This window comes from Nansenia antarctica (assembly GCF_963989245.1).
Source record: "Nansenia antarctica genome assembly, chromosome: 17".
In the NCBI taxonomy this organism is placed as follows: domain Eukaryota; kingdom Metazoa; phylum Chordata; class Actinopteri; order Argentiniformes; family Microstomatidae; genus Nansenia; species Nansenia antarctica.
Window position 1 is genome coordinate 17,480,252 of NC_137687.1, and position 27,327 is coordinate 17,507,578.

The 27,327-nt window shown below is 44.5% G+C and overlaps 1 protein-coding gene across 1 annotated transcript; it reads left to right on the top strand.

Moving 5' to 3' along the window:
- Window positions 1-23,659: 23,659 nt before the first annotated feature.
- Window positions 23,660-26,623, top strand: LOC308172456 (thiamine transporter 1-like; the record flags this gene model as incomplete). Its single annotated transcript, XM_080547360.1, has 6 exons — window positions 23,660-23,806; window positions 24,108-24,371; window positions 24,583-25,204; window positions 25,632-25,824; window positions 25,911-26,052; window positions 26,471-26,623. 6 exons carry the CDS (start codon window positions 23,660-23,662, stop codon window positions 26,621-26,623), a joined length of 1,521 nt encoding a protein of 506 aa, XP_080403486.1.
- Window positions 26,624-27,327: the final 704 nt, after the last annotated feature.

Genomic DNA, 27,327 nt, shown 5'->3' on the forward strand with positions numbered 1-27,327 from the left:
TATTCCCGTTTCTGTTAAACTTTTAAACTGCACCAGATGAATGTGAACATATCTTGCTTATCGTTTTATTTCCACTCTTGTTTTAATCAGGGCCGCCTTCTGTTTGTGTGTTAACATTCTGTATTGTCTGTTGCTCTTTGTTGGCTGCTGTGGGGTGTAAGTCCAATACAAATTTCCCAGTGATGGGATTATAAAGTGACTTTTGAACCTCTCTAACCCTAACCCATATATTTCAATATAACAAACAATATGACGTCATAATAATATGATTGTTATGCTTTGAAGCATTCTGTCCTAAACTGGCAGTCAGCCAATGTCATCGGGGATAACAAGCAGTCTGGAGCAATTTGATGACATGTTATCAGACAGGACGTTACACAATGATGACATGTTATCAGACAGGACGTTACACAATGATGACATGTTATCAGACAGGACGTTACACAAAGGGGTAGTGGTGGTCTAGTGGATAGTGAGTTGGACTTGTGATCGGAAGGTTGTGAGTTCAAATCCCGCCTGAAACCACACCACCAGTGTTTCCCCTACCATTGCCTTGGGAGGGGACCTCCCGCCCCCCCAAGAAAAATGTTCAATGTCAATTTGGTTCATGTTTTTTTTTTTTTTTTATAATTATATTTTTCTCCCAGTTGTATATGGCCGAAATATGTTTCTTATGTGGTCGAAATATGTTTATTCTGTGTCATCTGCCTAATTTATGTGCACCCTCATTTAATATGTTTCTCCTCTGTGCGTTTTGTTGCCACGCTTGTCCGCTTGTCTCCTCGTTTCACGAAGGGCGGGGCTCAGCTCCCTCCACACACACGCTCTGACGTGCTAATCTCAAACAAGCCATTCGTCTCTGCTGGAAGTGCAAATAAAGGCCAACAATCATAGTTTTAGTAATGGACGGACGTAGACCCCAAACCTCTGACAAGCAGGCTAACTTCCCGTGTTTATTAAACGCACCCAACCCGAATCTGGCGATATGGACGATTTTAGACGCTTTTTAGGGGTGCTTGAGTATCCCTAAATTTAATCTCAGCACGACCTAAAAGAGAATAATCATTATTATTATTATCATTATTATTATTTTCTGAAATCATTCTAGCCCAATTACAGATGTTACACACTCCGGTCCAGTAGCCTACATACACGCACCTCATTGGTTCGCAAGTAGTCTCGTGCTTCGCCCGGAGAATAATTGTTTAGCGCGGGAGTGTGTGTGTGAGAGAGAGACAGATGAAGGAAGTCAGCAGATGAAAGTAAGTAACCGTAGCAAATATAATTTCTGTATTTCTGACAGAAAACATTGGTTCAAATTGTTCATTATTATTGTGACTTAACTAGAAAGTGTCATATTATAGTTCCATGGTGACTAGAAAGTGGCTATAGTTCCATTGTGTGAATAGTGTTAACGAACTAGCAAGCTAGCTAGCTAGCTCAGAGGTGATTAGTAATAATAGATGGTAGTAGTAATAATACAATTAGGGATGCTCCGATCTGGATTTTTGGGGCCGATACCGATCACCGATATTTTTCCTCAAGATCAACCGATACCGATACCGATTTTTAAAAAAATACATAACTGTAGGCCTACTGACTGGATAGCCTACATATTTTTTGCATTTTAGACAAAAGTTTTGATCCATTAGGCACCAAGCAAACGCAGACCCATTTTTATGGCATAGTAAAAGTCTGGCCTATCACCCAGTTAGGGCCTGAAGCCCAAGTCAGTGATATGGCTGTATAAAAGACATCATATACGTGGCCTTCATGGTTTACATACTGTTACATCCTCCTATGTTTTCTGTTCAGTTATCTGTCTTCCCCAGGGAAAAAAAAAAAAAAGGATCGTTTTTTGCGATCGGCCATTTTTGCCGATCACCGATCGAGTCATTTGGAGTGAAATCGGCCGATTTAAATCGGTGGCCGATAAATCGGAGCATCCCTACAATATGTCTTATTCTGCTAGAATTGGGCTTTATGGTAATAAAATACAATAAAAAAGTGGATTGAAGCATTGGAACAAACCCTCACTCATTGGAAATGTCTGTTTTTCCATAGATAGACATAAGATTGTTTTTCAGGTGAGAGAGTCAAGTCAAAATGACATTATCTGACTGCATTGCCCACAGCAACCCAATATACAATTAGAATGATGTTATAAATTGATATGGATCAATGTATACCTCTTATTAGATTATACATATTCTGGTTGTTATGTTTGCCTTTCGGTGGACAGCAAAAGAGGGAGAGAGGAGGAGAGAGAGGGAGAGGAGGAGAGAGAGCAGGATGGAGTCAGCACACCAAAGAGACAGCAAGAACCAGGTGAGAAAGTGGACATGTAGTCAAGACCACAAGTAGCCTTGAGAACCTATGGTTCTGGTGCAGCACCCTCATTCATTACTTGTAATAGGATGTAATAAACGTTTGACACACATGGCAATAAAAAAACATGAATCTTGAATTAGCAAAACATTTTTGCTATTTAAACATGTCAGCATGTCATCACTGACAGATGACAGGTAGATAATGAAAGGTAGTGAAAAAACAGAAAAATGATGTTGCCAGACTTGCAGACTTTTTAACCAGACCCTGTCATATATGTTTGTGTGTGATTGTCAGTGCAAAGAGGGAGAGAGGAGGATGGAGATGACACAGAGAGAGAGAGAGAGAGAGAGAGAGAGAGAGAGAGAGAGAGAGCAAGAGCAGGAAGAACCAGCTGAGAAAATGGACAGATAGTGAAGTCAAGATTGTTATAGTGTCAAAACAGTAAAAAAAAAAAAAAAAAAGTGATGGCTTTGTGGCTCAACAATAAAGTCTATAAATGATCATATTTGTTCTAGTCACATAATAGAATAGTTGAGTAACAACGTTAACCGTCCTACCAAACCCAGCACGGATACAGCTCTACGCGTCGACAAGCACAGGAAGACAGGCTTTGATCCAGCTTGGCTGCCAGAGCAGAAGTACTCCTGGCTCTACAAAACCGATATTGGTATGGTTAGGTGCAAAATAGATAAAAATGTGAAAACGTTTTATTACCATTATTGGCATAAACAGAATGAATGGAGAATTTTTCATTTTTGGTTTTAGGAATGTTCTGCCGGATATGTAGGCAACACAGGCAGGGGGTTGTGAGAGGAACCCAGACCCGGACTTTTATAGAGTCACCCTGCCAGTCCTACAGAAAGGACAAACTTGACAACCACATCTCATCTGACTATCATAAATTAGCCTGTCAGCGCCAGTCAAGTTTGACAGCAGGTAAAAAATATATTTTTTATTTATAATTTTATTATAAGTGTTACGGCTCCTTGATACTGTACTGATGATGCTTGCTTGCTTTCTTGTTTGTGGACTGGGTGGTCAACCTCTGCATTTTATTTCAGGCAACACAGTCCTGACCTCATTTGAGCCCACAGTTGTCCTGGAGCATGAGGCCGTGGTGGGGGCATTTAAGTGCTTATATTGGCTCATTAAGCATGAAATAGCCCACCACACTAACTATCCAGCCTTGCTGCAACTGGGTGAACTTTTGGGCTGCACCTACTTCGACAAGTTGAAAGTATGTATTTCGCAATGCAAGTAATGCATTTTGTTTTCTGTGTTTGTTGTTGGTCTTATCTGATCATTATAATTGACAATCAATTCAATGTTTTTATTTATGTATACATGTGTTTAAGAATTCATATGAATAAACGGTATTTAATTGTCCATGTATAGGCCTGCCCTACTTGTATGTAAAACCTTCCAACAATTTTTCAGATTGGCCAAACTACCAACTATAGATCGCATAGAATAGTTGACGAAATGCTGGAAATTCTAGCAGGGGTAATTGAAAAGCCAATATTAAGGGACATCGTACAATCACAAGCCATTGGCTTGGAAATTGATGAGAGTACAGTCTGTAAACAACTGGACATTCATCTGAGGTAAAGTCTATCAAAGTTTAACATTTCAACTAATAACATTTCAATATATTAGCTCTTGTGAAGTGCATTGGGTCACATTTTGTGAGAAATGCACTAAATAAAATTTGATTTGAATTTGATTTGATATGAGGGGGAGATGAAAATGTATAAAATGTTATTATGTTATTATATTCTTGGACAATGAGGGGAAGCTCTTCTGCCAATTCCTGGATCTCATATATCTGACCGATGGGAAAGCAGATTCAGTGGTGGCAGCAGTGAAACAGGTTATTAAAATTAAGAACATCCCCACACACCTGATATTTGGACTAGGAACTGACGGCGCTGTAGTCATGACTGGTAGGTTAACTTGTTGTTTTTGTTTTTTCTTTACATGGAATTAGTGGATTAAGAATTTATTCGTTGTTAAATTTGATTAACAAATGTATTCAATAGGGAAAAACAATGGGGTCGCAAAACAGCTGAAGGACGCATGGCCATGGCTCCTCAGTGTCCACTGTGCTGCGCATCGGCTAGCTCTAGCCTGCAAAGACGCTTCCGAAAATGTGCCTTACATGGCTACATTCAGAGACCACCTTGAACAGCTCCACCTGTACTTCAGAAACAGTTTAAACCGCTCTGCTTCCCTGAAGTCAACAGCAGAGGTTCTTGGGGTGTGTGAGCTGAAAGTGAAGGTAAATATGTTACATTTTAAATAAATTGATATACCGTGTGTAAATATTTATGCCCATTTACTTGCATATTACATTCTTTCTTTTAACTTTGTTTATGTATCCAATCCTAATAAACAGCTTACATTGTTTTTATAAACTGTTTTATCTGTCATTGACTAGCAAGTGAAGGACACACGATGGCTCTCTCAGCATGAAGCCATAAAAAACCTGAGAAGAAACATCCCTGGTGTACTGGCAGCCTTGGCAGATGAGGTTGAGTCCCGGAAATGTCCTGGTGCTAAGGGATTGTACTCATTCCTAGCGACCTATCGCTTCATTGCCGCCCTCCACCTGCAAGCAGATGTTCTCCCTCACCTGGCACGCCTCTCTAAGTTATTTCAGAAGGAGGATGTGATGTTCCTGACAATCAAGGAGCAGGTAACTAATAACCCAAATCAGCTGCAATATTTTAACTACTTCATGCATTTTCTGCAAATATAGGGTACCACGATTTTGGTGTCAATTTGGTTCATTTCCCAGGTCTCTGTCACACTGGCCTTAATAAAAGGCATAATGGATGCTGGGGATCATCAGCCTGTCGGCTCACACTTGAACAAGCTGAACCAAAGCCTTGAAGACCCTTTGGGGCTGGGTGCATTCAGCATCACTGTCAAACAGGAGAGAGGCAGAAGAGGACAGCCAGATGACACAGGGCCTGGGAACACACTGCAGTTCTGGCAAAGATTTCGATCACAAGTATGACTATGTAGCTTGGCTGCTTTAATTGATGTTACTTAAATGTAGTCACTGTGCAGTTTTATTTAGATTAATAGTTTACTGATATATTTTTGTTTGAGCAGGTGATGGATCCGTATCTAATTGGCCTGATTGCCCATCTTGAGAGGCGTTTCAGTGAGGTGGGAGTCTTGGCTGCTTTTGGGATACTGGGTCCACAGGCAGCTACCCTCACCAACCAAAGTGCTCATGCACACCTGAGGACACTGGTGGAGAAGTTTTGTCCCACTGTCGATGTTGACACAGTCCTTGAAGAATGGACACCTTTCAAGGAACAAGTGGTCTCTGGTCCACTCAAGGTAACTTTATGTCTGACAAACATTTTCACATGACATTATCATGTGTTAATCATGTGAACCTTTTCAGAACAAGACTCAGCTGGCCATAATATTGTCAGCGCTGTCCTCAAAGTATGAAGAATTTGGGACCCTCATACCCACCATTAGCAAGCTGGCTGCCATTGCCCTGACGGTCCCAGCCAGCAGTGTAAACTGTGAAAGGGACTTCTCCACCATGAACAGGGTAAGAAATATCTCTCACATAATGGCATTTACTGTTTTAAGATATTTTTTTTTAAGCCATCACATTTAAAATGAATGTATTTGCAGGTCAAGACTAGTGTTGTTCCGATACCATTTTTTGATCCCGATACCGATACCTGACCGTGCAGTACTTGCCGATACCGAGTACCGATCCGATACCACGGCGTTTGAAAAAACAAAAGCCGCATACTCACCTCGATGTAAAATTATTGCTAACACTTAGTCTGGCACTGCTCAAAACCTTTGTAAAACTCGTAAAGTTTTTGTAAAACTTAAGTAAATTTTTAAAAAATAAAAAATTTGCGTTTTTGTAAAGTACTCGCCGATACCGATACCAGCATTTTTGTGCGTATCGGTGGCCATGCCGATACTAGTATCGGTATCGGAACAACACTAGTCAAGACAAACATCCGCAACAGGCTGCAGGGGGAACATCTTGCAGCCTGCATGCGGATATCTATAAATGGGCCAGAGGTCTCTGACTTCCCATACCAGGAGGCATTAGAAGTGTTCTTTCAGAAACCAAGAAAGATTCACTGCAGCAACAAAAGTTGCACACTATGTGGGTAAAGGAGGAATGAGAGACTGTAAAGATATTTGGAGTAGGGCGCTATATACGTCAGTCAATTTAGACAAGAAAAAAAGGGGTCATGCCAGCATTAATGTTTTGATTCAAAGGCATGATTTGCCAGATTCTCTAAGCATGATTGTTTTAATTTTGAGTTATTTAATGAAGTTGAATTTGGTTTTGGAATTTGAAATTATAATCAATATTCACAATTAATTAGTTGTGTTTTTATCCGTTGATAATCCAATGTGACAACTTGCCTGACATAGTGTAACAATGTAAATATGTAAATAATATGTATAAATATGTAATAAAAAAACAAATGTGTAAAAAATGGCTTGACTTGTTGTAAATTGAGTCCTGTAACAGTTTGTTTTAATCAGCAGAGATAACTTGTTCTGTTACTAATCTGTTACACTATTTGTGGGGGGGGGGGGAAATTAACATTTCACAACGGGGGGGGGGGGGGGGGTGGAGGATCCATGCCACCCTCCCAAGGCAGCAAACCTAGGGGAAACACTGACCACTACTAGTGTGCCCTTGAGTAAGGCACTTAGCCCTCAGTTACTCCAGGGGGAATGTCCCTGTAATTCGTAATTGTAAGTCGCTTTGGATTAAAAGCGTCTGCTAAATGGCAAAATTAAATTAAAATTACAATGATGACATGTTATCAGACAGGACGTTACACAATGATGACATGTTCGCCTTGCGAATCAAGACAAACAGGGTTGACTTTATTTCCTTTATAGTGTTGTTACCTTGTTAACTTGTTTGGAACAGATCACGAGTAGAACCTCTGAGTTCTCAGACTATTTATCTTTTTATATTTTTACTATTTATCAAACAAAGGAACAGTTACAAGAGCAGCTGCTGCTGGTGGTGAGGGGCTGGCTGAGGTGAAGAGAGCCTCACCCCCTGGCTCCACTCCCCTATTTGTAAACAATGATGTGTAAATACAGTTTAAAATAATGTCACCTTTACTGTAGTAAAGCCCAAGGTGCGAAAACTAGGATGATCCACATGATGTCATTAGGTTATAGGTCACATGATGTCACTTCAGGTTATAGGTCAGAGGATAGGGCTCAGAACACAAGAAGCCATTTTGAGATGAACACATGGCTTTAACAAAGGGTCGTAAACCCTACCCTCCCCTCCCCTAGCCCCCATAGTCAGGAGGGTCCTTATAGCAAAAGGCAAACTATACGGTTTATGTGTGCATGTGTGCCAAAATCTACTACAATGGCGCTACGTGTGGACACGGGATTTCTAGACGTTATTTGCGTTGATGGCCTTCCATAGTGGAGAAGCGCCATCAGTACCTCCGTGTGCTCGTCCAGACCAGGCGACACGGACATAAACTGATAACAAGTTCCGCCAACATTCTATAGTGTTATATATTTAACAACATTCTATAGTGTTATATATAACAACATTGTATAGTGACAGAATAGCCTATCTCTGCAGACAGAAGTGGTCAGTAGTAACATGTTAGACAGTGAGGCAGCGAGCTGAGACAAAGGCTTCTACTTACCTCCGAGACTCAGTCTCTCGTTCTCCTTGTTGACTGTTGAGATGTTTTCCGCAATACAGAGATGTAACTATTCTAACCGTTCTGCCATCACTACAGATGTTGCATTACTGCTGTAATGTTTGCCCTCTGTCACAGTTGTACACTTAATAATCACTCGTAAGCTTCAGCACGGTGTGTGTTTACTGACTCCGCCATCTTAGATCGACTTCTCGTTCCCTGGTATCGCGGGAATAGACAAGTATATCCAGCTGCAGGCATCAAATCCATCACCCGGAAATGTGATGTACCATTTGGTTGGAGCGCGTCATCGTAAGCGCGTCGGTAAGTAACCGCGGTATGATGACGTACGGTCCATCACGTTTCCGGGTAATGGATTTGATGTCTGCAGCTGGATATACTTGACATTTTATAGGACATTTAACGAACAATAATTTGAACACGCAATTGAGAAGAAGAAGAAAAAGAAAAAGAAGAAGAAAAAGAAGAAGAAGAAGAAGAAGAAGAATTACAAATACAATGGCAAATGCAGCTCAGGTGAGAATTTCGAAATATTATTAATGAACATGTTATAGTTTTCAGATGTGTATTTATTATTTAGGTTGTTGCATGTGTTACGCGGCTGTTTCGCACGTAGTTTTGTTCATCTGGCTTGGCTAATTGGGTAATCCTATGTGGTTTAGCGTTATCAGAGATATTAGAGAGATATTAGATTAGATTCAACTTTATTGTCATTGCTGAGTACAAGTACCAACAACAAAATGCAGTTATGCATATAACCAGAAGTGCAAATAGTGACAAAACAAAGATAATGATGTACAGCTGGCAGGGCTAAAAAACGCTGCGTTGTCTTCAACCACTTAATGTAATTTAAAAGTTCACAATAGATACATTCTCAGATGTCTACAGATTACTTATCCCCCTATTTTTATTGCTTGTTTTCTTGTTTTTGAGAGCTGACTTTTTGCAGGCGCCGAGCTGTGGTCCCGAGCAGAGGGATGACTGGCCACCAATGGAGCTGTCCGTGTCTGACCACTGGGGGTTGGACACAACACTGAACACTACACTACACTGGACACAACACTGAACACTACACTGGACACTGGACACACCACTGAACACTACACTACACTGGACACTGGACACAACACTCAACACTACACTACACTGGACACAACACTCAACACTACACTACACTGAACACTACACTACACTGGACACTGGACACAACACTGAACACTACACTGGACACTGGACACAACACTGAACACTACACTGGACACTGGACACAGCACTGAACACTACACTACACTGGACACAACACTGAACACTACACTACACTGGACACAACACTGAACACTACACTGGACACTGGACACAACACTGAACACTACACTGGACACTGGACACAACACTGAACACTACACTACACTGGACACAACACTGAACACTACACTGGACACTGGACACAACACTGAACACTACACTACACTGGACACAACACTGAACACTACTGGACACAACACTGAACACTACACTGGACAACACTGAACACTACACTGGACACAACACTGAACACTACACTACACTGGACACAACACTGAACACTACTGGACACAACACTGAACACTACACTGGACACTGGACACACCACTGAACACTACACTGGACACAACACTGAACACTACACTACACTGGACACAACACTGAACACTACACTGGACACTGGACACAACACTGAACACTACACTGGACACAACACTGAACACTACTGGACACTGGACACAACACTGAACACTACACTGAACACAACACTGAACACTACACTGGACACAACACTGAACACTACACTACACTGGACACTACACTACACTGGACACTGGACACTGAACATCTGTCATTACGTGAAGCACATTGAGTCGCATCTTGTAAGAAATGCGCTATACAAATAAAACTTGAATTGATTTGATCCCTTGTACACTTTTTTGGGCATTTGTGTTGCAACACACCCGCCCCGCTAGTCCTCCCTTTCGGGACCCGCTCCGTCCGCCCGGCTCCCTGCACCTCACCCCCTTTCGGGGTCTCGTGCGTCCTCGCCGCGGCTCTCTCTCTCTCTCGGTCTCTCCGTGTCTCCGTGCGGCAGGTACTTCCTGCCCTACTCATCTCCCGAGGGAACAAACACACACAGGTTAAATAGACCAGTGGAACAATGAGTCTGATCACTGACACCTGTCCGTAATCAGCCCATCATTCCCCTCCAATGGCAGTCTGGCTCCCTCTGCAGGCCAGAACGCGCCATGTTCCCCACACATCCCCACCGCCAGTTTCGAGGCCGGGGATACAACCGGCCGATAGCCTACTCCCCCCCCCCATCACGGGAGAGGAAGTCGGCCACGACCATCTGCGTCCCCGGCCTGTGAACCACCGTGAAGTTGAAGGGCTGCAACGCGAGGTACCACCGGGTGATCCTCGCGTTGGTGTCCTTCATGCGGTGGAGCCACTGTAGGGGAGCATGGTCGGAGTAGAGGGTGAACGAGCGCCCCAGCAGGTAGTACCGGAGGGCGCCGACCGCCCACCGAATGGCCAGACACTCCTTCTCCACCGTGCTGTACCTGCCCTCCCGCTCCGACAGCTTTCGGCTCAGGTACAGCACCGGACGGTCGAATCCCTCCACCTGCTGGGTCAGCACCGCCCCCAGCCCTCTATCCGACGCGTCTGTCTGCAGAGAAAAGGGAATGTTAAAGTTAGGAGCATACAAGACTGTCTCCCCACAGAGGGCGTTCTTAATCCCATCGAACGCTACTTGGCATCGCTCACTCCATTGGACCGGATCCGGGGCCCCCTTCCGGGTGAGGTCGGTAAGGGGGCTGGCCAGCTCCGAGAACCCCGGCACAAACTGCCGGTAGTAGCTGGCCAGTCCCAGGAACCGCCTCACGTCCTTCCGGGTCCTGGGCCGCGGGGCGGCGGCGATCGCAGTGGTTTTGTCCACCTGCGGTCGCACCTCCCCACCGCCCAGGATGTACCCCAGATACCGGATCTCCCCCCGCCCGATCACGCACTTCGCCGGGTTCGCCGTCAGCCCCGCCTGCCTCAGCGACTGTAGTACCGCAGCCACCCTCTGCATATGCTGCGGCCAGGTGTCCGCATAGACGACAATGTCATCTACGTACGCCGCAGCATACGCAGAGTGCGGCCGCAGAATACGGTCCATCAGCCGCTGAAACGTGGCCGGGGCCCCAAACAACCCGAACGGAAGCGCAGTGAACTGGAATAACCCCCGCGGGGTAGAGAATGCCGTTTTTTCCCGGGCTACCGACGATAATGGTATCTGCCAGTACCCCTTCGTGCAATCCAATGTTGTGTAATACTTAGCCGTGCCAAGCCGGTCCAGGAGCTCGTCGACCCGGGGCATAGGGTAGGCATCGAATTTAGACACCGCGTTCACCCGTCTATAGTCCACACAGAACCGTACAGACCCATCGCGCTTTGTCACCAGCACGATGGGGCTGCACCAGTCGCTATGCGACTCCTCGACCACGCCCAGTTTTAGCATAGAGTCTAATTCCCGGCTCACCACGTCTCGTCTGTGAGCCGGCAGCCTGTATGGCCGCGTACGTACCGTAACCCCCGGTGGCGTAACTATCTGATGCTCTATGAGGCGAGTACGACCGGGTATAGGGGAGAACACATCTGCGAACCTATGTTGCAATCGATCAACGTCCGCCCGCTGGTTCGCCGAGAGATGGTCGCCTACGCAGGCCGGGGCGCTAGTACTCGTTTTTGGGACCTCCGGCCCGAACTCATCCTGCTCGGGAAGTAGCGTCACCAGGGAAACAGGGACCACGTCGTTCCATTTTTTTAATAGGTTGATGTGGTATATTTGCGTGCAATCCCCTCTATCCGACCGCACTACCTCGTAGTCTACATCCCCAATTCGCCGTGTGACCACGAACGGCCCTTGCCACTTGGCGAGTAATTTAGAGCTAGACGTGGGCAGTAATACTAGGACTTTGTCTCCCGGTGCGAAATTGCATAGTCTAGTCCCTCTGTCGTACAGCCGTTTCTGACGCTCCTGGGCCTCGAGCAAATGCTCCCGTGACATAACCCCCAGTGCGTGGAGCTTTGCTCGTAGGTCCAGGACGTATTGTATTTCATTCTTACTGTCACTAGACCCTTCCTCCCAGCTTTCTTTAATCAGGTCTAGGACGCCCGTGGCTTGCGCCCGTATAGGAGCTCAAAGGGGGAAAACCCCGTGGAAGCCTGGGGTACTTCCCGCACTGCAAACAACAGAGGGTCTAACCACTTATGCCAATTACGACTATCTTCGTGAATGAACTTACGGATCATTGACTTAAGCGTCCGATTGAACCGCTCACACAGCCCGTCGGTAGCTGGGTGGTACACGCTCGTTCGGACCGCCTTAATGTCTAACAACCCGTAAAGTTCCCTAAGTGTTCGTGACATAAAGTTAGTGCCTTGGTCGGTGAGGATCTCTTTCGGGATCCCCACCCGGGAGATGACCTGGAATAACGCCTGTGCTACACTCTTTGCAGAGATAGTACGAAGCGGTATTGCCTCGGGGTATCGAGTCGCGTAGTCTATGAGGACTAACACGAACCGATAGCCCTGTGAGCAACGTTCAAATGGCCCGATTATATCCATCCCAATCCGGTCGAATGGTGCCTCTACCAGGGGAAGGGGGCACAACGGTGCCCTGGGCACGGCCGGGGGATTGACTAATTGGCACTCGCGGCAGGATGCACACCACAGATGCACCTCTGCCCGAATCCCCGGCCAATAAAATCGAGCCATTATCCGATTGAGTGTTTTGTCGTATCCTAAGTGGCCCGCCATAGGGTTATAATGCGCCGCCTGAAATATAGCTTTCCGGCGGCTCCTAGGTACCAACAACTGGGTCGTTTCCTCGTCCCTGCGAGTGTCACGACTCACTCTATACAGTCTGTCCCTAATCAATACAAAATATGGGCGCGCACAGCGTCTGGCCGTACCAGCACACCATCAATACTGATCACCTGGTCATAGGCGGAGCGTAGAGTGGCGTCGCGAGACTGCTCGAGGGGGAAGTCGGCTACTGGAGGGAACGCAGGCGGCGGATCTGCGGGTGCCGGACCCACCGCCTCCTCCGGCTCCTCGGCAGCGTCGGACGCCCTCGCATCAGCGCAGAGCACTGCGCACGCCTCACATTTCCCTGTCGGTCGTGCACGCACCCCCGTGGTTTCCCCTAATACCTGCGGAAACCCAGCCCAATCTGACCCCAAAACTAGGGGGTGCATGAGGCTCGGACTAACCGCCGCCTTGACACTATATTTTTTCCCCCCATAACGAATTTCGATGGGGACCACCGGATACTGGTGACAATCCCCATGTATACACAGTATCCCAACCCGCGATGCCTCTAACAATGCCCCGGGTCGAACCAGGCGCTGGTGGATCATGGTCTGTTGGGCGCCAGAATCCAACAGCGCCTGGTGCGTCTCACGCTGTACCCTTACTGGGATGTAAAACGCCTGTCCTGGACGCGGGGGAGGGGTCGGACTGCCGACGACGCGGATTACCTGACCCACCTCCATCTCGGGGCATTCCCGGCGGAGGTGGCCAGGCTGTCCGCATCGCCAGCATCCCTCCTCTACCGCTCGTGGGGCCGTCTGTGGGGTGGAGGTTGGCCCCCCGTGTGTGTTCCTCCCCCCGGTGTCCCGCCCCGTCCTCCGGGCTGGCGTTGGTGGCTCCCGCCGCGGCTCCACCCCAGGCCGTACCCCAGGCCGGGCTGGGCCCGGGGCTGGAACCTGCGGTCGAGGCAGGTGGTTGTCGGGGAAGGGGTCGAGAATGGCCTCCGGCGCGTCCCGCACCCCCCTCCTCTGGGCCCGAACCGGTGGCTCGGTGCGGTCCAGTAGCTCGCGGAGCATGGCCCGCTGCTCCGCCTGTCCCCGCATCAACTCCGCCGCCATCACCTCCTGCGCCTGTAGCATCCGGGCCAGGTGCGCCACCACCTGGACCGATGAGTCCATGGTCCTCTGGGCGTGTGTGCCGACCCCCTCTCTGTGCCCCACGTTGGGCGCCAGATGTAGCAGTCTCTAGGCACAGAGGGAGATCGACACAGAGGAATGGTACAGAATATGAGTTTATTTAGTACAGCACAGCTCAGCACCGTCACTGACGTGCTGAGCGAGTCTTTTCCCCCCCGCTGCTTCTCCCTTTCGGGACCCGCTCCGTCCGCTGCTGGCAGAGCCCTCGCTCTCGCCCCGCTATTCCGCTCCTGGCAGAGCCCTCGCTCCCGCCCCGCTAGTCCTCCCTTTCGGGACCCGCTCCGTCCGCCCGGCTCCCTGCACCTCACCCCCTTTCGGGGTCTCGTGCGTCCTCGCCGCGGCTCTCTCTCTCTCTCGGTCTCTCCGTGTCTCCGTGCGGCAGGTACTTCCTGCCCTACTCATCTCCCGAGGGAACAAACACACACAGGTTAAATAGACCAGTGGAACAATGAGTCTGATCACTGACACCTGTCCGTAATCAGCCCATCATTCCCCTCCAATGGCAGTCTGGCTCCCTCTGCAGGCCAGAACGCGCCATGTTCCCCACAACTTGTTATTAATTCCATTTGGTATACCTCAAACTTTCTTGCATTTCTGGTGTTTGCATTTTACATATTCTAAATATATGCTATCTACATGTCGCACTGGATGGGGTTAGTGCTGTTGACTCATCAGAAAGTAAAGACTAATTCACAGAGTGTATGAAGATTCCAGTAAGGGTTTTGTGAAGGAGCCCTAGTGCTGTTGACTCATCAGAAATAGAATGTTTTATTTAGCTCATCAGTGGGCACTCAGCACCATGGACACCTCCAGCCCAGCACCTTGCACCACGGTTCCTGCCCTGCTCCATGGATTACAACGATGATCGCCTGACTCCACCAAGTCCTTTGCCTGACCCCTCAAACCTGTTTGACCTAATAAAGTCCCACACCTGGGGTCATTGACATTCTTTTATTTATATACAGTTAGGTCTGGAAGTATTTGGACAGTGACACAATTTCCATAATTTGGGCTCTGTATGCCACCACAAAGGATTTGAAATAAAACAATCAAGATGTAATTGAAGGGCAGACTTTCAGCTTTAATTCAAGGGGTTGTACAAAAATATTGTATGAAACATTTAGGAATTGCAACCATTTTTATACACAGTCCCCTATTTTCAGGAGCTCAAAAGTAATTGGACAAATTAACAATCATAGAGTAAGTAAAATGTTCATTTTTAATACTTTGTCGAGAATCCTTTGCAGGCAATGACTGCCTGAAGTCTGGAACACATGGACATCACCAAATGCTGGGTTTCCTCCTTTGTGATGCTTTGTCAGGCCTTTACTGCAGCAGTCTTCAGTTGTTGTTTGTTCGTGGGTCTTTCTGCCTTTAGTTTTGTCTTCAGCAAGTAAAATGCATGCTTGATTGGGTTGAGATCAGGTGATTGACTCTGGCCATTGCAGAATATTCCACTTCTTTGCCTTAAAAAAGTCCTGGGTTGCTTACACACTATATTTTGGGTCATTGTCCATCTGTATTGTGAAGCACCATCCAATCAACTTTGCTGAATTTGTCTGAATCTGAGCAGACAGAATATCCCTAAACACTTCAGAATTCATCTGTCTGCTTCTGTCTTCACATCATCAATAAACACTAGTGACCCAGTGCCATTGGAAGCCATGCATGTCCATGTCATCACACTCACCAGTGCATTCTTTTTTTCTCAGAATGTACCAAACAGTTAATTTGGCCAGTATTAATGTTCCCACTATCTCTCTGATGGATTTTTGTTTTGTTTTTACAGCCTAAGGATGGCCTGTTTCACTTGCAATGAGAGCTCTGTTGACTGCATGTTGTGCGTATACAGCAACAGCCTCCAAATGCAAATGCCACACTTGGAATCAACTCAGACCTTTTACCTGCTTAATTGATAAAGAAATAATGAAGGAATAAATAGCGTTCATGGAAACATAATTAATCAAAAATGATTTATTTACATTCACAGGAGACTATGGTGGAGTCCACAGTCAGTGCAGGGTGGAGAGCAGTGCAGTAAGGTAGATTTTGGAAGATGAGGGAGCAAATAGTTGTCAAAAGACTGACTATGATGTGATTTACAGTAAATGTGACCTAAGCACCAGACACATTACGGTGTATGTTAAGTTGTAAGATTGTTCATATGAGCTCAAACAGAAAAGAGAGCAGGACTGATTAACTGGCTATACATCCCCCTGTCTGTTTTTATTTAACACAATGCTACCTGACATGTTGACCAAGGCAGCGCACACGTGTACTATCTTGTCAATTGTAGCTACATCCCTGTTCTCAATCTCATCCCGCAGGGACTTCACGAAGCAAAAAGGAAGCGGCCCACCCAGGATTTGGAATCTGCACTTCAGGACGCCAATCACACGTTCTGTAAAATAGTCTTTTGATAATCTTTTTAGGAAAAACTTCTCATAACTTTACCCATGTTCTCAGTATTTGTCATATATCACTGTTATACAAATGGCTACAGTCATACGTTGTGCTGTGTTGTTGAATATTGGCAGGAGTTTCAATGAAATTGTTAATAATTTATAAATAAATATATATACTTGCCAATATGAATCCGAACTTTGGATTTTCTTCTGGACTCTTCCACGTCTTTGCCTGGAAGTTGTTTCCTGCCCTGAGTGAAGGCTGGGGTTAGGAGACTGGCACCAAGCAGGCCAAAGTCATCTTTAAGCGTAAAACCCCGGTCAGCCAAGATCTGAAACAAGGAATGCGATTGAATAGAGTAAGTCTATTGCTTTTAATGTTTGTGGTGAAACACTAATTTACACCTGTACATAATGAGTACAAAAAAATGTGTGTATGTGATGAACTGTTACAGTATAGTATACAGTATATAGAGTTCTACATTACCTGGTCCCCAGGATGGTGGTACAGTGGTGAAATGAAGCCAGATTCCCTCACTATCTTAACATCGGATGCTCTTCCACCCCAGCCTTTGGACAAGAAGGTGATGCTGCCTGCAGGACTACACGCAATCAAATATTTTACCGTAGTCCACTTCTTATAGCTGGAGTAAGATTTGGCCCTGTGGAAAAAACAAAGCATGGTTAGCATTCAGAAGTTACCTGGCCAAGTAATCATGAATTACATATTATTTGGTGTCTTTACCTGGCTTTAAGCCCCTTTGGATGTACAATTCTGATTTCAAAACAATCAATGATTGATGTGAGGCGAGGAAATGTGGCCTTTATCGTTGGTGGTATGGTTTGTCTGATGCAATCCCTGTCAGGCCAGTGAATGAGGAAGGTGATCTTTGCATACAGAAGATTCAGCCAACGTTGGAATATGTGGCGGATGGTAGACTGTCGTTGGTCCAGTATTTGGCTCAGCAAAGCAATAGACGGATTCTGGCGTAGCTTGAGCAAACAGAGGAAAAGCTGGTCCTCGGTCGACAATAGAAAAACCTTAGGTGGTGACTTGATAAACTGAAGAAGGTAGCGATGTAGACAGTCAAACACTGCCCAGTCAAGCCCAGTCATGGCCCTGCATGCACTGTTGTTGCCTCGAACAGCATTCACAGACAATCGCTGCAATGCAGCATCACGTTCTCTTCTGGCCTCATCTCTCTCTCTCCTGAGATTGGCTACCTCTATTACAATAGCAACCTGCTCCCTGTGCGAAACTGGCCTGTTGCTCAGTGTACCGTCCTCAGTGAGAGGTTGTTCAGTAGGCTCAGTGAGAGGTTGTTCAGTAGGCTCAGTGAGAGGTTGTTCAGTAGGCTCAGTGAGAGGTTATTCAGTGGGCTCAGTGAGAGGTTCTTCTTCTGAAGGTGACCTTTGTTTTCTTTTGGCTGACAGGGCCTTCCCATCATCACCAGCCTCTCTCTTCCTGGCATTTTTGTAGCGCCGTAATTTAACTCTGCCTTGTGTCAATTGCTGCCGATGTGGAAAAATAGATGGGACATAATCCGGATGACTACAATCATTCACATGGAATCCTGAAACCAGTAGAGTAAGTGTAAGCCAAATGCAGATACTCATTCAAAATAACTTTATACAGCTTTGATTAAATGCACTCATCAAATGTAGTCATTATGAGATGCCACCTATTTGAAAGAAAGTCCCCTATTTTCTGTAGAAAAAGATGCCTTGAAGATTCAGCTGTTTTATGACGACTTCGAAACGTTTTTTGGCCAATGTCAGTGTAATGTTTTTTTAATTGTCTCTTAAAGAAATTATGTTTGGCTTCATAACGCATGCACCACATGTGCAGAATTGGGCCGATGTTCCTTATATTGCGAGGATAATGTAGCATAAAGTGATGCTTTGGTAAGAGATTGATTGAAGGAAATAACTGCTTGAAGAGTCGATGGTGGTCAATGATTAAATGTTTGAGGTACAGTATATGGTCATGCCTTCTGACAGGATTGGTGAAAATATAATGTTGACGATCTGAAGAAGCAAAAGTAGAAGATGCCAGTACTTATCATCTGTCTGTATCAAATCACCAAATAGCAAAGGCATATTGCGTAATAAGCACCAAGACTGTATGGCATTCAACCCCAAATCATTACTTCCATCAAACAACTTCACTCTTGGCGGACGATTTCGCTGTTGATTGTAACCATAGTCAAAAGCATGTATTCTACCAGCCAGTTGTTCAGCATTTAGGAAGTTGTCCTTAATGTACTGCAGAACGTTTCACTTCAAACTGACCAACCCCCTCTAGAATATCATGCATTATGTCTACAGAAAAATTATTGAATTTTTATTGAATACTGAAGTGAATTCAACAGACAACTGTGTTTCACACCATATACATGAGATAGTGTAGGATCTGTTTGAATAGTTTGACAGTGCTGTGCGTGCATCTCAACAGTTCTTAGTACAACTTTCGGATCGTCCTCACAGAACACAGATTGAAAACAATGTTTCTCAAGCAGACAGAAACGACAACAATAGCGAGCCCCAAATGATTCCACAAAGCCAAACAGACCATGCAAACCAAGATTATCTCCAGTGACCTGAACTAAGGTACCATGAATCACGTGTTTCATGGGAATTTGAAGTCCCTCTCTTTCCAGTATTTTAAGATCATGAACAAGGGGCTCACGTATGGAATTAAACCCATAACGCTTGATGTCCTGCGCATGGAAAAGAGCACACAATTTAATATTAATCAAAGAGGAATTAAAGATTGGGGGGAAATGTCTTAATGTAAAATATATAGCACCTAATTTATGTAAGCCCTTTTTAGAGCCCAAGGGATTTGCCGTTTCAAAGTCGTCATAAAACAGCTGAATCTGCAAGGCATCTTTTTCTACAGAAAATAGGGGACTTTCTTTCAAATAGGTGGCATCTCTTAAATCTGCATACACACCTTCCTTGTGAATGTGCCTGGGCTTGAACATGTCTGCAAGTTCTGGATTTTGAAAAATGTTCTTAAGTGTTTCCAAAATGGGAACATATGCAAACTTATCAGTTACAATAACCTGGTCATTATGTTCTTGTAGTTCTGTTTCTTCTACTGTCAAATCTTGTGCCAAGCACCTTTTCAATAGGTACAACACATCCCCTTTTTTCTTTTAAGTGTTTGTTTCTTTTAGCTTCAGAATGTAAAGGTGTGAATGGGTTTTCCAATTTTTTAAAGGATTGTTCTAATTTTTCTTTACTATCTGTGTCCTGTGAGGATACGCACTGTAAAGCTGCATCTTTAGCCTGACTATGAATATCAAAAAAGACTTCTTCCATGGATGACACAAAACTATTTACACTAGACTGACTTAATCCACCTGCTTTGAGTTGTGCGACAGCAGTGGCACATATCTATGGTGCTCTTATTGGACTTTCTTAAAAGATAAGATGTCGACGTCTCAACTAGACCATCTGTCACCCCCTCTTCTACACTGCTGAAAGGAACATCATTGTCAACCTGTTGGTAAAAATTCTCAGTGTGTTTGAATGTTTCCTAAAACCAGAAAAAGTACCAAACACACAGCTACATCCAGTGTGAACACATTTCTTAGCGCCCGGTGTTTCGCCCCTTCGGCTCTACGTTGCCACATGACTATTTCACCTGTGTGTGTTTGTCCCTCTTGGCAGGGAATGAGACAGAGGAATCCGGAGAGCAGGCAGAGGAACGAGCGACCGTTCGTCTGCCTGCTCTCCGGATTCCTCTGTCTCATTCCCTGCCAAGAGGTACAAACACACACAGGTGAAATAGTCATGTGGATGATGGTTTGACTGGTGACACCTGGTGACACCTGCTGCCAATCATCCCATCATCCCCACTCCACTAAAGCTTAGCTCTACCTGCAGGCTAGAATGCGCCATGTCCCCCACAGTGCATTTGATGTGAATTTGTATATGATGGTATATTCTCCATCTTTTGATATTTTGGGCTCACATGGTTTGGAGCTGAAAATAAAGTTGTTGAATGCATTAATTTGTGTTAAGTTGTCATTTTTACTCACTTCATGGAATATTTGTAATTAGACTTTTAAATTAAGTGTAAAAATAACACCACACAGATTTTATTTAACAAATAGTGGCACGTTTCTTTGACACCATGCAGTGTTAATTGATGTTAAAATTCTACTCTATCAGAGTTGGTTTTTCACTGTAAGAGTAAATTATCAACACAGCAGTGTGTAAAATCAACACTTATCTGAGTCAACTGACCCTCCAGTGTTAACGTTTAATAACTCAATGCAGTGTTAATGAGCATAGGAATTTAACTCAATCAGAGTTGATTTGTTATCACAGAAGAGAGAATTATCAACACTACTGGGAGTGATATTAACACTCCACAGAGCTAATTAACCTGTAGTGTTAAGTTTAAACAACACAAAACAGTGTACACCAGTGTTACCTTTTTACTCTATTTAGAGTTAATTTAACTCTAAAACTTTAACACTAGGGAAAGAGTCAGTTTAAATCCAATTTGGAGTAGGACCATATACACTCCGGAATAGTGTTACATTTAACTCTTTAAGTGTTACTTTAACACTGCAAGATTTACTGTGCAGAAGCGCAAATAGTGTAACATGATAAAACATGTGATATAAGAACATGACGATGATAGTAAATAGGTACAGGATGGAATGTAGGTTACCCCCTCTTTCTGTAGATGAAGGGCGATTCTTATAGAAAATCATTCAGATTTTCATGATTGTTTAACCCTCTCCTGAGGTAGCCTACTATTTCAATTAATTAAGATGTAACAGGATTCTGACTCTTAGCTGTTGATGGTGAACTGACTAACTCTTCTTGTTTACAAACAAATCAGATAAGTGTATGTAATTGTGTGTCCCCATAAACCAAGTAAGCATATAAACCCATATACAAACAAAATACAAAGGACAGCAATTTAGAAGGAATAGCAAAAATGTGTTCCTTTTATTTTCATATATATTGTGTGCTATAGTATGTGTTTGGGTTTGTGGTATGTGTATGTGTTTGTGTGTACAAAACAAAAATAACAAATCAGGTTGAAACAAACACAAACCTTACTTAAACACTCAATGAAAAATAATATAGAAAGTTCAAGTCCAGAGTTCTAGGTTTAACATTTTAGGTTTACCAAGTGCTTGGATTTGTTGGTGCACTATATGAAAGAAAAATAAGTCCCAATTGGTATCACTGATACGGTAAATCCCAATTAGCCTACTCACGGTTCCAGGTGGAGGTGAAGCAAATGTGGTAGCGACGAAGGAAGATGGGTTGGGTTGGCGCGTTGCACACGCGGACTCAGTCCTTCTGGTGGCAATGTGGATAACAATCCTCGGAGTTCAGTCTTAGGGTACAAGTCGCTGCTTGCTACCCTACTCAGTAGCTGTAAACGTCCACGGTTTGATTTTTGACAACAGTTTACCCATAATAGCCTAAAGTGTTTGGTGTGTTATGTGTTATATGATCTGTGTGATCACAAGATAGTTTGATAGCGTTTATTATTTTCCTGGTTGAATGTCCAGTGTTATATTGTGGTGCTATTTTATCTGCATTCTATGGTTATTTAAAAATAAACATTATATTTATACTTTTTCTACCACTGCCTCTGTGGGAGTTCATTTAAATGTGAGGGAAACCCAGCTAGTATACCACCCCGCCACATACTCATGAACAATAATACTTTACTTGTGTCTCATATGAATGAAGCCTTATGTAAATGATTCAATGTGTATCAAATTGTTATTGAGCGAGTGACATGACCTTTGGGACATTTCATCATGACCTGGGGAAAAGATGATCTCATCACTAAATTGTACCACGTCGTTGAAATCAGACTGGATCAATAAATGGTGGAGGTGTGGTCCTCACATGGAAATGTACTCATCACCATGACAACAACCAGTCAGTCATCTGAGGCCCTATGACAACCAATACCTCATATGAAACTGTATATAATTCTGATGTATCAATGTATAAATTTAGAACCAAATCTGGGTTGCTTTTGTTATGATAAATAAAAACCTGTATCCATCTGACTCCCTAGTCTCCTGAGAATTAATTTCTACCACACTGTGTTTAGATTGGCTTATTAAACATTTAAAGTTTAAATAATTCCATGGATCTTGCTGGCTTTGGTCCAAGTTAGAATAGTTATTGCTTTAATTAAGGTGATATACTTTGGGGGTCATTTAAGAGATAGCTTTACTTTCTTAATGTGATTGGTGTGAGTATGGAGAGGTGTCAGTGGATTTGTACGGTTAAAGTTTCCCATAATCAAATTGTGCTCAATTACGTCTGCGATTAGGGAGAGGTTATTGTGGGAGCCAATTAATGGAGGAGGCGTAATGTTCAACAGAGCTCTCCCAATATTAACTCTAAAATAAAACGTCATGAAGGTACGCTTTAGGTCGGACATGTACTTGTACTGATAATTCATGATAAATATTTTTAAATATTTTGCTAACATATCAGCCCAGTAGAGCTCTCAGGTCTTCTGACGCTGGTTTTCTCTGTGTACCACATGTACAAAAGAAGAGGTTTGGTGAGGCTGCATTCTCATTTTATGCACCCAGATTGTGTCTTCACTGCCAGTTTACATTAGGGATGCAACCTCAGCACATACTGTATGTTCAAGTCAAGACTAAAAACCCATCTTTTTAATATTGCCTTTAAATTACTAAATAATTAAATTTTGATTATATAATGATTGGAGCACTTTGAGCTGCAACGTTTGCAGGAAACGTGCTATACAAATAAAAAGTTGTTATTATTATTATTATTATTAGGCCTATTATTATAAAGAACGTTTTTTTCCACACGCAGGCTTTCTTAGGCATTGTTCTGTCCAACTACTGTTGAAATCCATTTGATATTTATGACTGATTTATGACTGATAGCATAGCATGCCGCATGTTAAAGATTAAATGGGTACGCCTCCCTCTGCCTCACGTTGTATTCACCGCATATCTCAGTCTGAGCAGGAATGTGGGCCATCAGTGGTGCACTTTGAGCAGGTCGCTGACTGACTGACTGAGCTAACCGATTACATAAACACAACTTAAGACGACTCCCATACAATGACTAGGTAGAGGCAGGACTAATGATAGTGCATGGAGGACCAAACCTGGTCAGGTAAACCAGTAGCCTTGTGTGACACGTGGAGATGGAAACTGTGAAGCGATGGAAGGCAGGATGGGGCTATCCCACAGGTGTGCTCTGCACCTACGGGTTCTTCAGTACTGTGAAACCTCTGGAACCCTTCCTGTTCACATACCTGACGGGGCCAGACAAGAACCTGACAGTGGAACAGGTAATAATAATAATAATAACAACAATTCATTGTATTTATATAACACTTTTCCGGGGCTCAAAAACACTGAACAGGTACAGTAACAACTTCAGCGCAGTCTCTCTTTTAAGAGCAGTTTCAGACCGTGTTTAAATATGCCACTTTATGCAATCCTTATCTATTTGATCTCTCAATCAAGTGTGTGAGGTTAAAGGTTAAAGGTTAAAGACAGACAAGGTTTTACAAGCTTATGATGTATTAAAAATATGAGAAACCCACTCTGGGTTCCAGTCTTTTGACTTAAGTGACCTTTGAACTCCAGGTGACCAATGAAATCTTCCCTGTGTGGACTTACTCTTACCTGGCCGTGCTGGTCCCTGTGTTTCTGCTCACCGATTGGCTCCGCTACAAGCCGGTAGTGGTGTTCCAGTGTACCAACCTCACAGTGACGACAGCCATGTTGCTGTGGGTCCAGGGTGTGGCAGCCATGCAGGCCATGCAGTTCTTCTACGGCGTGGTGACAGCCAGCGAGGTGGCCTACTTCTCCTACATCTACAGCGTGGTGGACGTGGAACACTACCGCAAGGTAATTACCGAAAAATGCCGGTTGAGAGAGGACGCTGGCGTTGCTTGTTCGCGGCTTCTCCACCCGAAATCTAGGTGTAATTGCAGTATACAGAGTAGATTGTCCTACAAAGACACTTAGATTTAGTTTTCAGTTTGTAAAGCGTCTTTGAGTGTCTAGAAAAGCGCTATAAGTCTAATGTATTATTATTATTATTATTATTATTATTAAGGCCACGTCTTACTGCCGCAGCGTGCAGCTGCTGGGCTACACCGTGGGCTCCGTGTCGGGACAGCTGCTGGTCAGCCTCATGTCCTACCACAACATCCTGGTCCTGACCCTGGTGTTGACCTCCATCGCTCTGGTGACTTCCTGCTTCCTGCCTATGCCGCAGAGGAGCATGTTCTTCCACCGCGGTCCGGGTGACGATAGAGAGGGGAAGCGTACGACTGGAAGTATCGGGAGAAACACTCAAACGGACCCGCATGAGCAGCTAGCGTTGCCAGGAGGAGGGGACGTGATTGAGGGTCCTGGGGGGCCAGTAAGGGCAGGAGGAGGGGACGTAATTGAGGGTCCTGGGGGGCCAGGAAGGGCAGGAGGAGGGGACGTGATTGGCGGTCCTGGGGGGCCAGTAAGGGCAGGAGGCTGCTGTCGGGCTCTCCTCCAGCTGTGGCGAGACTTCCTCCAGTGCTATTCCACCAAGCAGCTGGTGTACTGGTCGGTGTGGTGGGCGCTGGCCACCTGCGGGTACAACCAGACAGTCAACTACGTCCAGGTGCTGTGGGAACACGTGGAGCCCTCCCACAACTTCACAGTCTACAACGGAGGGGTGGAGGCTGTGTCCAATCTGTTTGGTGAGTATAGCTCCCGTAGACATCTTTAGACTTCAAACAAACCCAGTAAACAAAGAGTCCAAAAGACGTCCTCAGGGAAGCCGGAATGTGGGCTCAGATGACGTCTTTCTTTTCTGGACGTCCTAGAAAGACGTAATCTGGACGTCCTAGAAAGATGTCACCTGGACGTCCTAAAAAGACGTCATCTGGACGTCGTAGAAAGACGTCATCTGGACCCACATTCCGGCTTCCCTGGAGGACGTCTTTTGGGACTCTTTGTTTACTGGGGAAAACCACACAATAACAAAAACTATCAAACCATAAAACAAGTTTGTGAAAATATACTGATGAAAATACATTACAGAACGTTGTTATTTATCCAAAATAACACGAGATAAAGAATCATAAAGAGTTGATCAGTTCAGATAAACGTAAGTGTTCCCTAAAGGTGCGGTGACGGCCTACGGCATAGGCTTCACGCAGGTGGACTGGGCCCAGTGGGGGGAGGTGGCTCTGGGGTCCTTCTCTGGGCTGGGGGCCGCCACACTCTTCCTCATGACCTTCACCAGCAGCATCTGGGTGTGCTACGCCGGTTACATCGTCTTCAAGTGCTTCTACATGCTGCTTATTACCATAGCCATGTGAGTTTTTCTCCAAGACATACCAGGAAAACAAATGCCAACTTCTTAAAAAGGTCACCGTTCGCCAGCTTCTGTCTTTACCATAGGTTCCAAATCGCTGCTGACCTGTCGATGGAGAGATACGCACTGATCTTTGGATCGAACAACTTCGGTGCTTTGGTCCTTCAGACGATCCTCACGTTAGTGGTGGTGGACAGCAGAGGTCTGGGCCTGGACATCATACCACAGGTGAGTCTGTTGTTCAGGGACAAACGCAGAAGTCCCTTCTTTGCTTTTAAGCTAAACATTTCCAAGAGCGAAAACAAAACACGGCGCAGCAGCTTTCAGTCACACTGCCGCATGCTCCTGGAACAAACTCCCTGAAGAAATCGAACAGGCCCAAACCCTTAAAATAGTTAAATCTAACCTAAAAACCTTCATGTTTTGCAAGAGTTATAATTAAACACAAACACTTCTATCAATGTCTTTATTCCATTAACTATTGTCTTATTAAATGTTTTATCTATTTACTTCTTATATTTGCTTTTATTCATTGTCATTTTTATTTTCTTACTATGCTCCTGTTGCTGTATTTTTAAATAATGTATGTAAAGCACTTTGAATTGCCCCTGTTGTATTCAGACCCCAGTCTCCATTTCTCTTGCAGTTCACCATATACGGAAGCTACTTCACGGCTATCAGTGTCATTTTCTTTCTGAAGGGTGTGTTCACTATTCTGAGAGCACGGCGAAGCCACAAAGACTCTTTCCCTATAGAAGAGCGCCCCCCAGAGGACACTTGCCTTGAACACAGACTCTGACCAGAGGAAACCCGAGCACTGGCAACCTGAATACATTTCAGAACGACAGGTCAGTTTGTCCCAGTGTTCGCCTTGTCAATAGTACAGCAGCTAGCTTCAAATTATTTAGACAGCGACATTTTTCAAATTGATAGAAATCTTTCATTTATACAAAATATATAGAGATGTACAGCAATACAAATAAAAAAAAATTCTTTCGATTTTTCGTTAAAATTAATTTTAATATATATATATACACATTAACTTAAATTTCAGTAACACCCAACAAAAGTGGTCTTCAGTCTATAGTCATGGTCCTGATTCACAGAGATTCTGAGAAAGTTCTTAGAAGTACTTCTATATTGCGCTAAAAAGTATTACCCAAGGAGGATTTGAAAAAATAAATTTGACCAACATTGGATTGTTTTTCTCAGAACGTTGCCAGGTAGGACTTATTCTTACTACAGTAGGAAGCGTTGTGAATACAGCCCCTGGTTGACACCTGGACCCCACACCAGGTGACTACAGCCCCTGGTTCCCACCTGGACCCCACACCAGGTGAAAGCACAGATGAGAGAGCACTGCCTCTTGATGACTTGTTGAATGGGCAGCAGAAGAGAGATTTCCCCCCCCTTTAGTCTCTTAAAAACAGAATACGTTGTCCTCTCGTCCTCTTCTTCTTTTCTGTAAAAATACTCTTTCCGATGCCGTACTGCACAAACTGC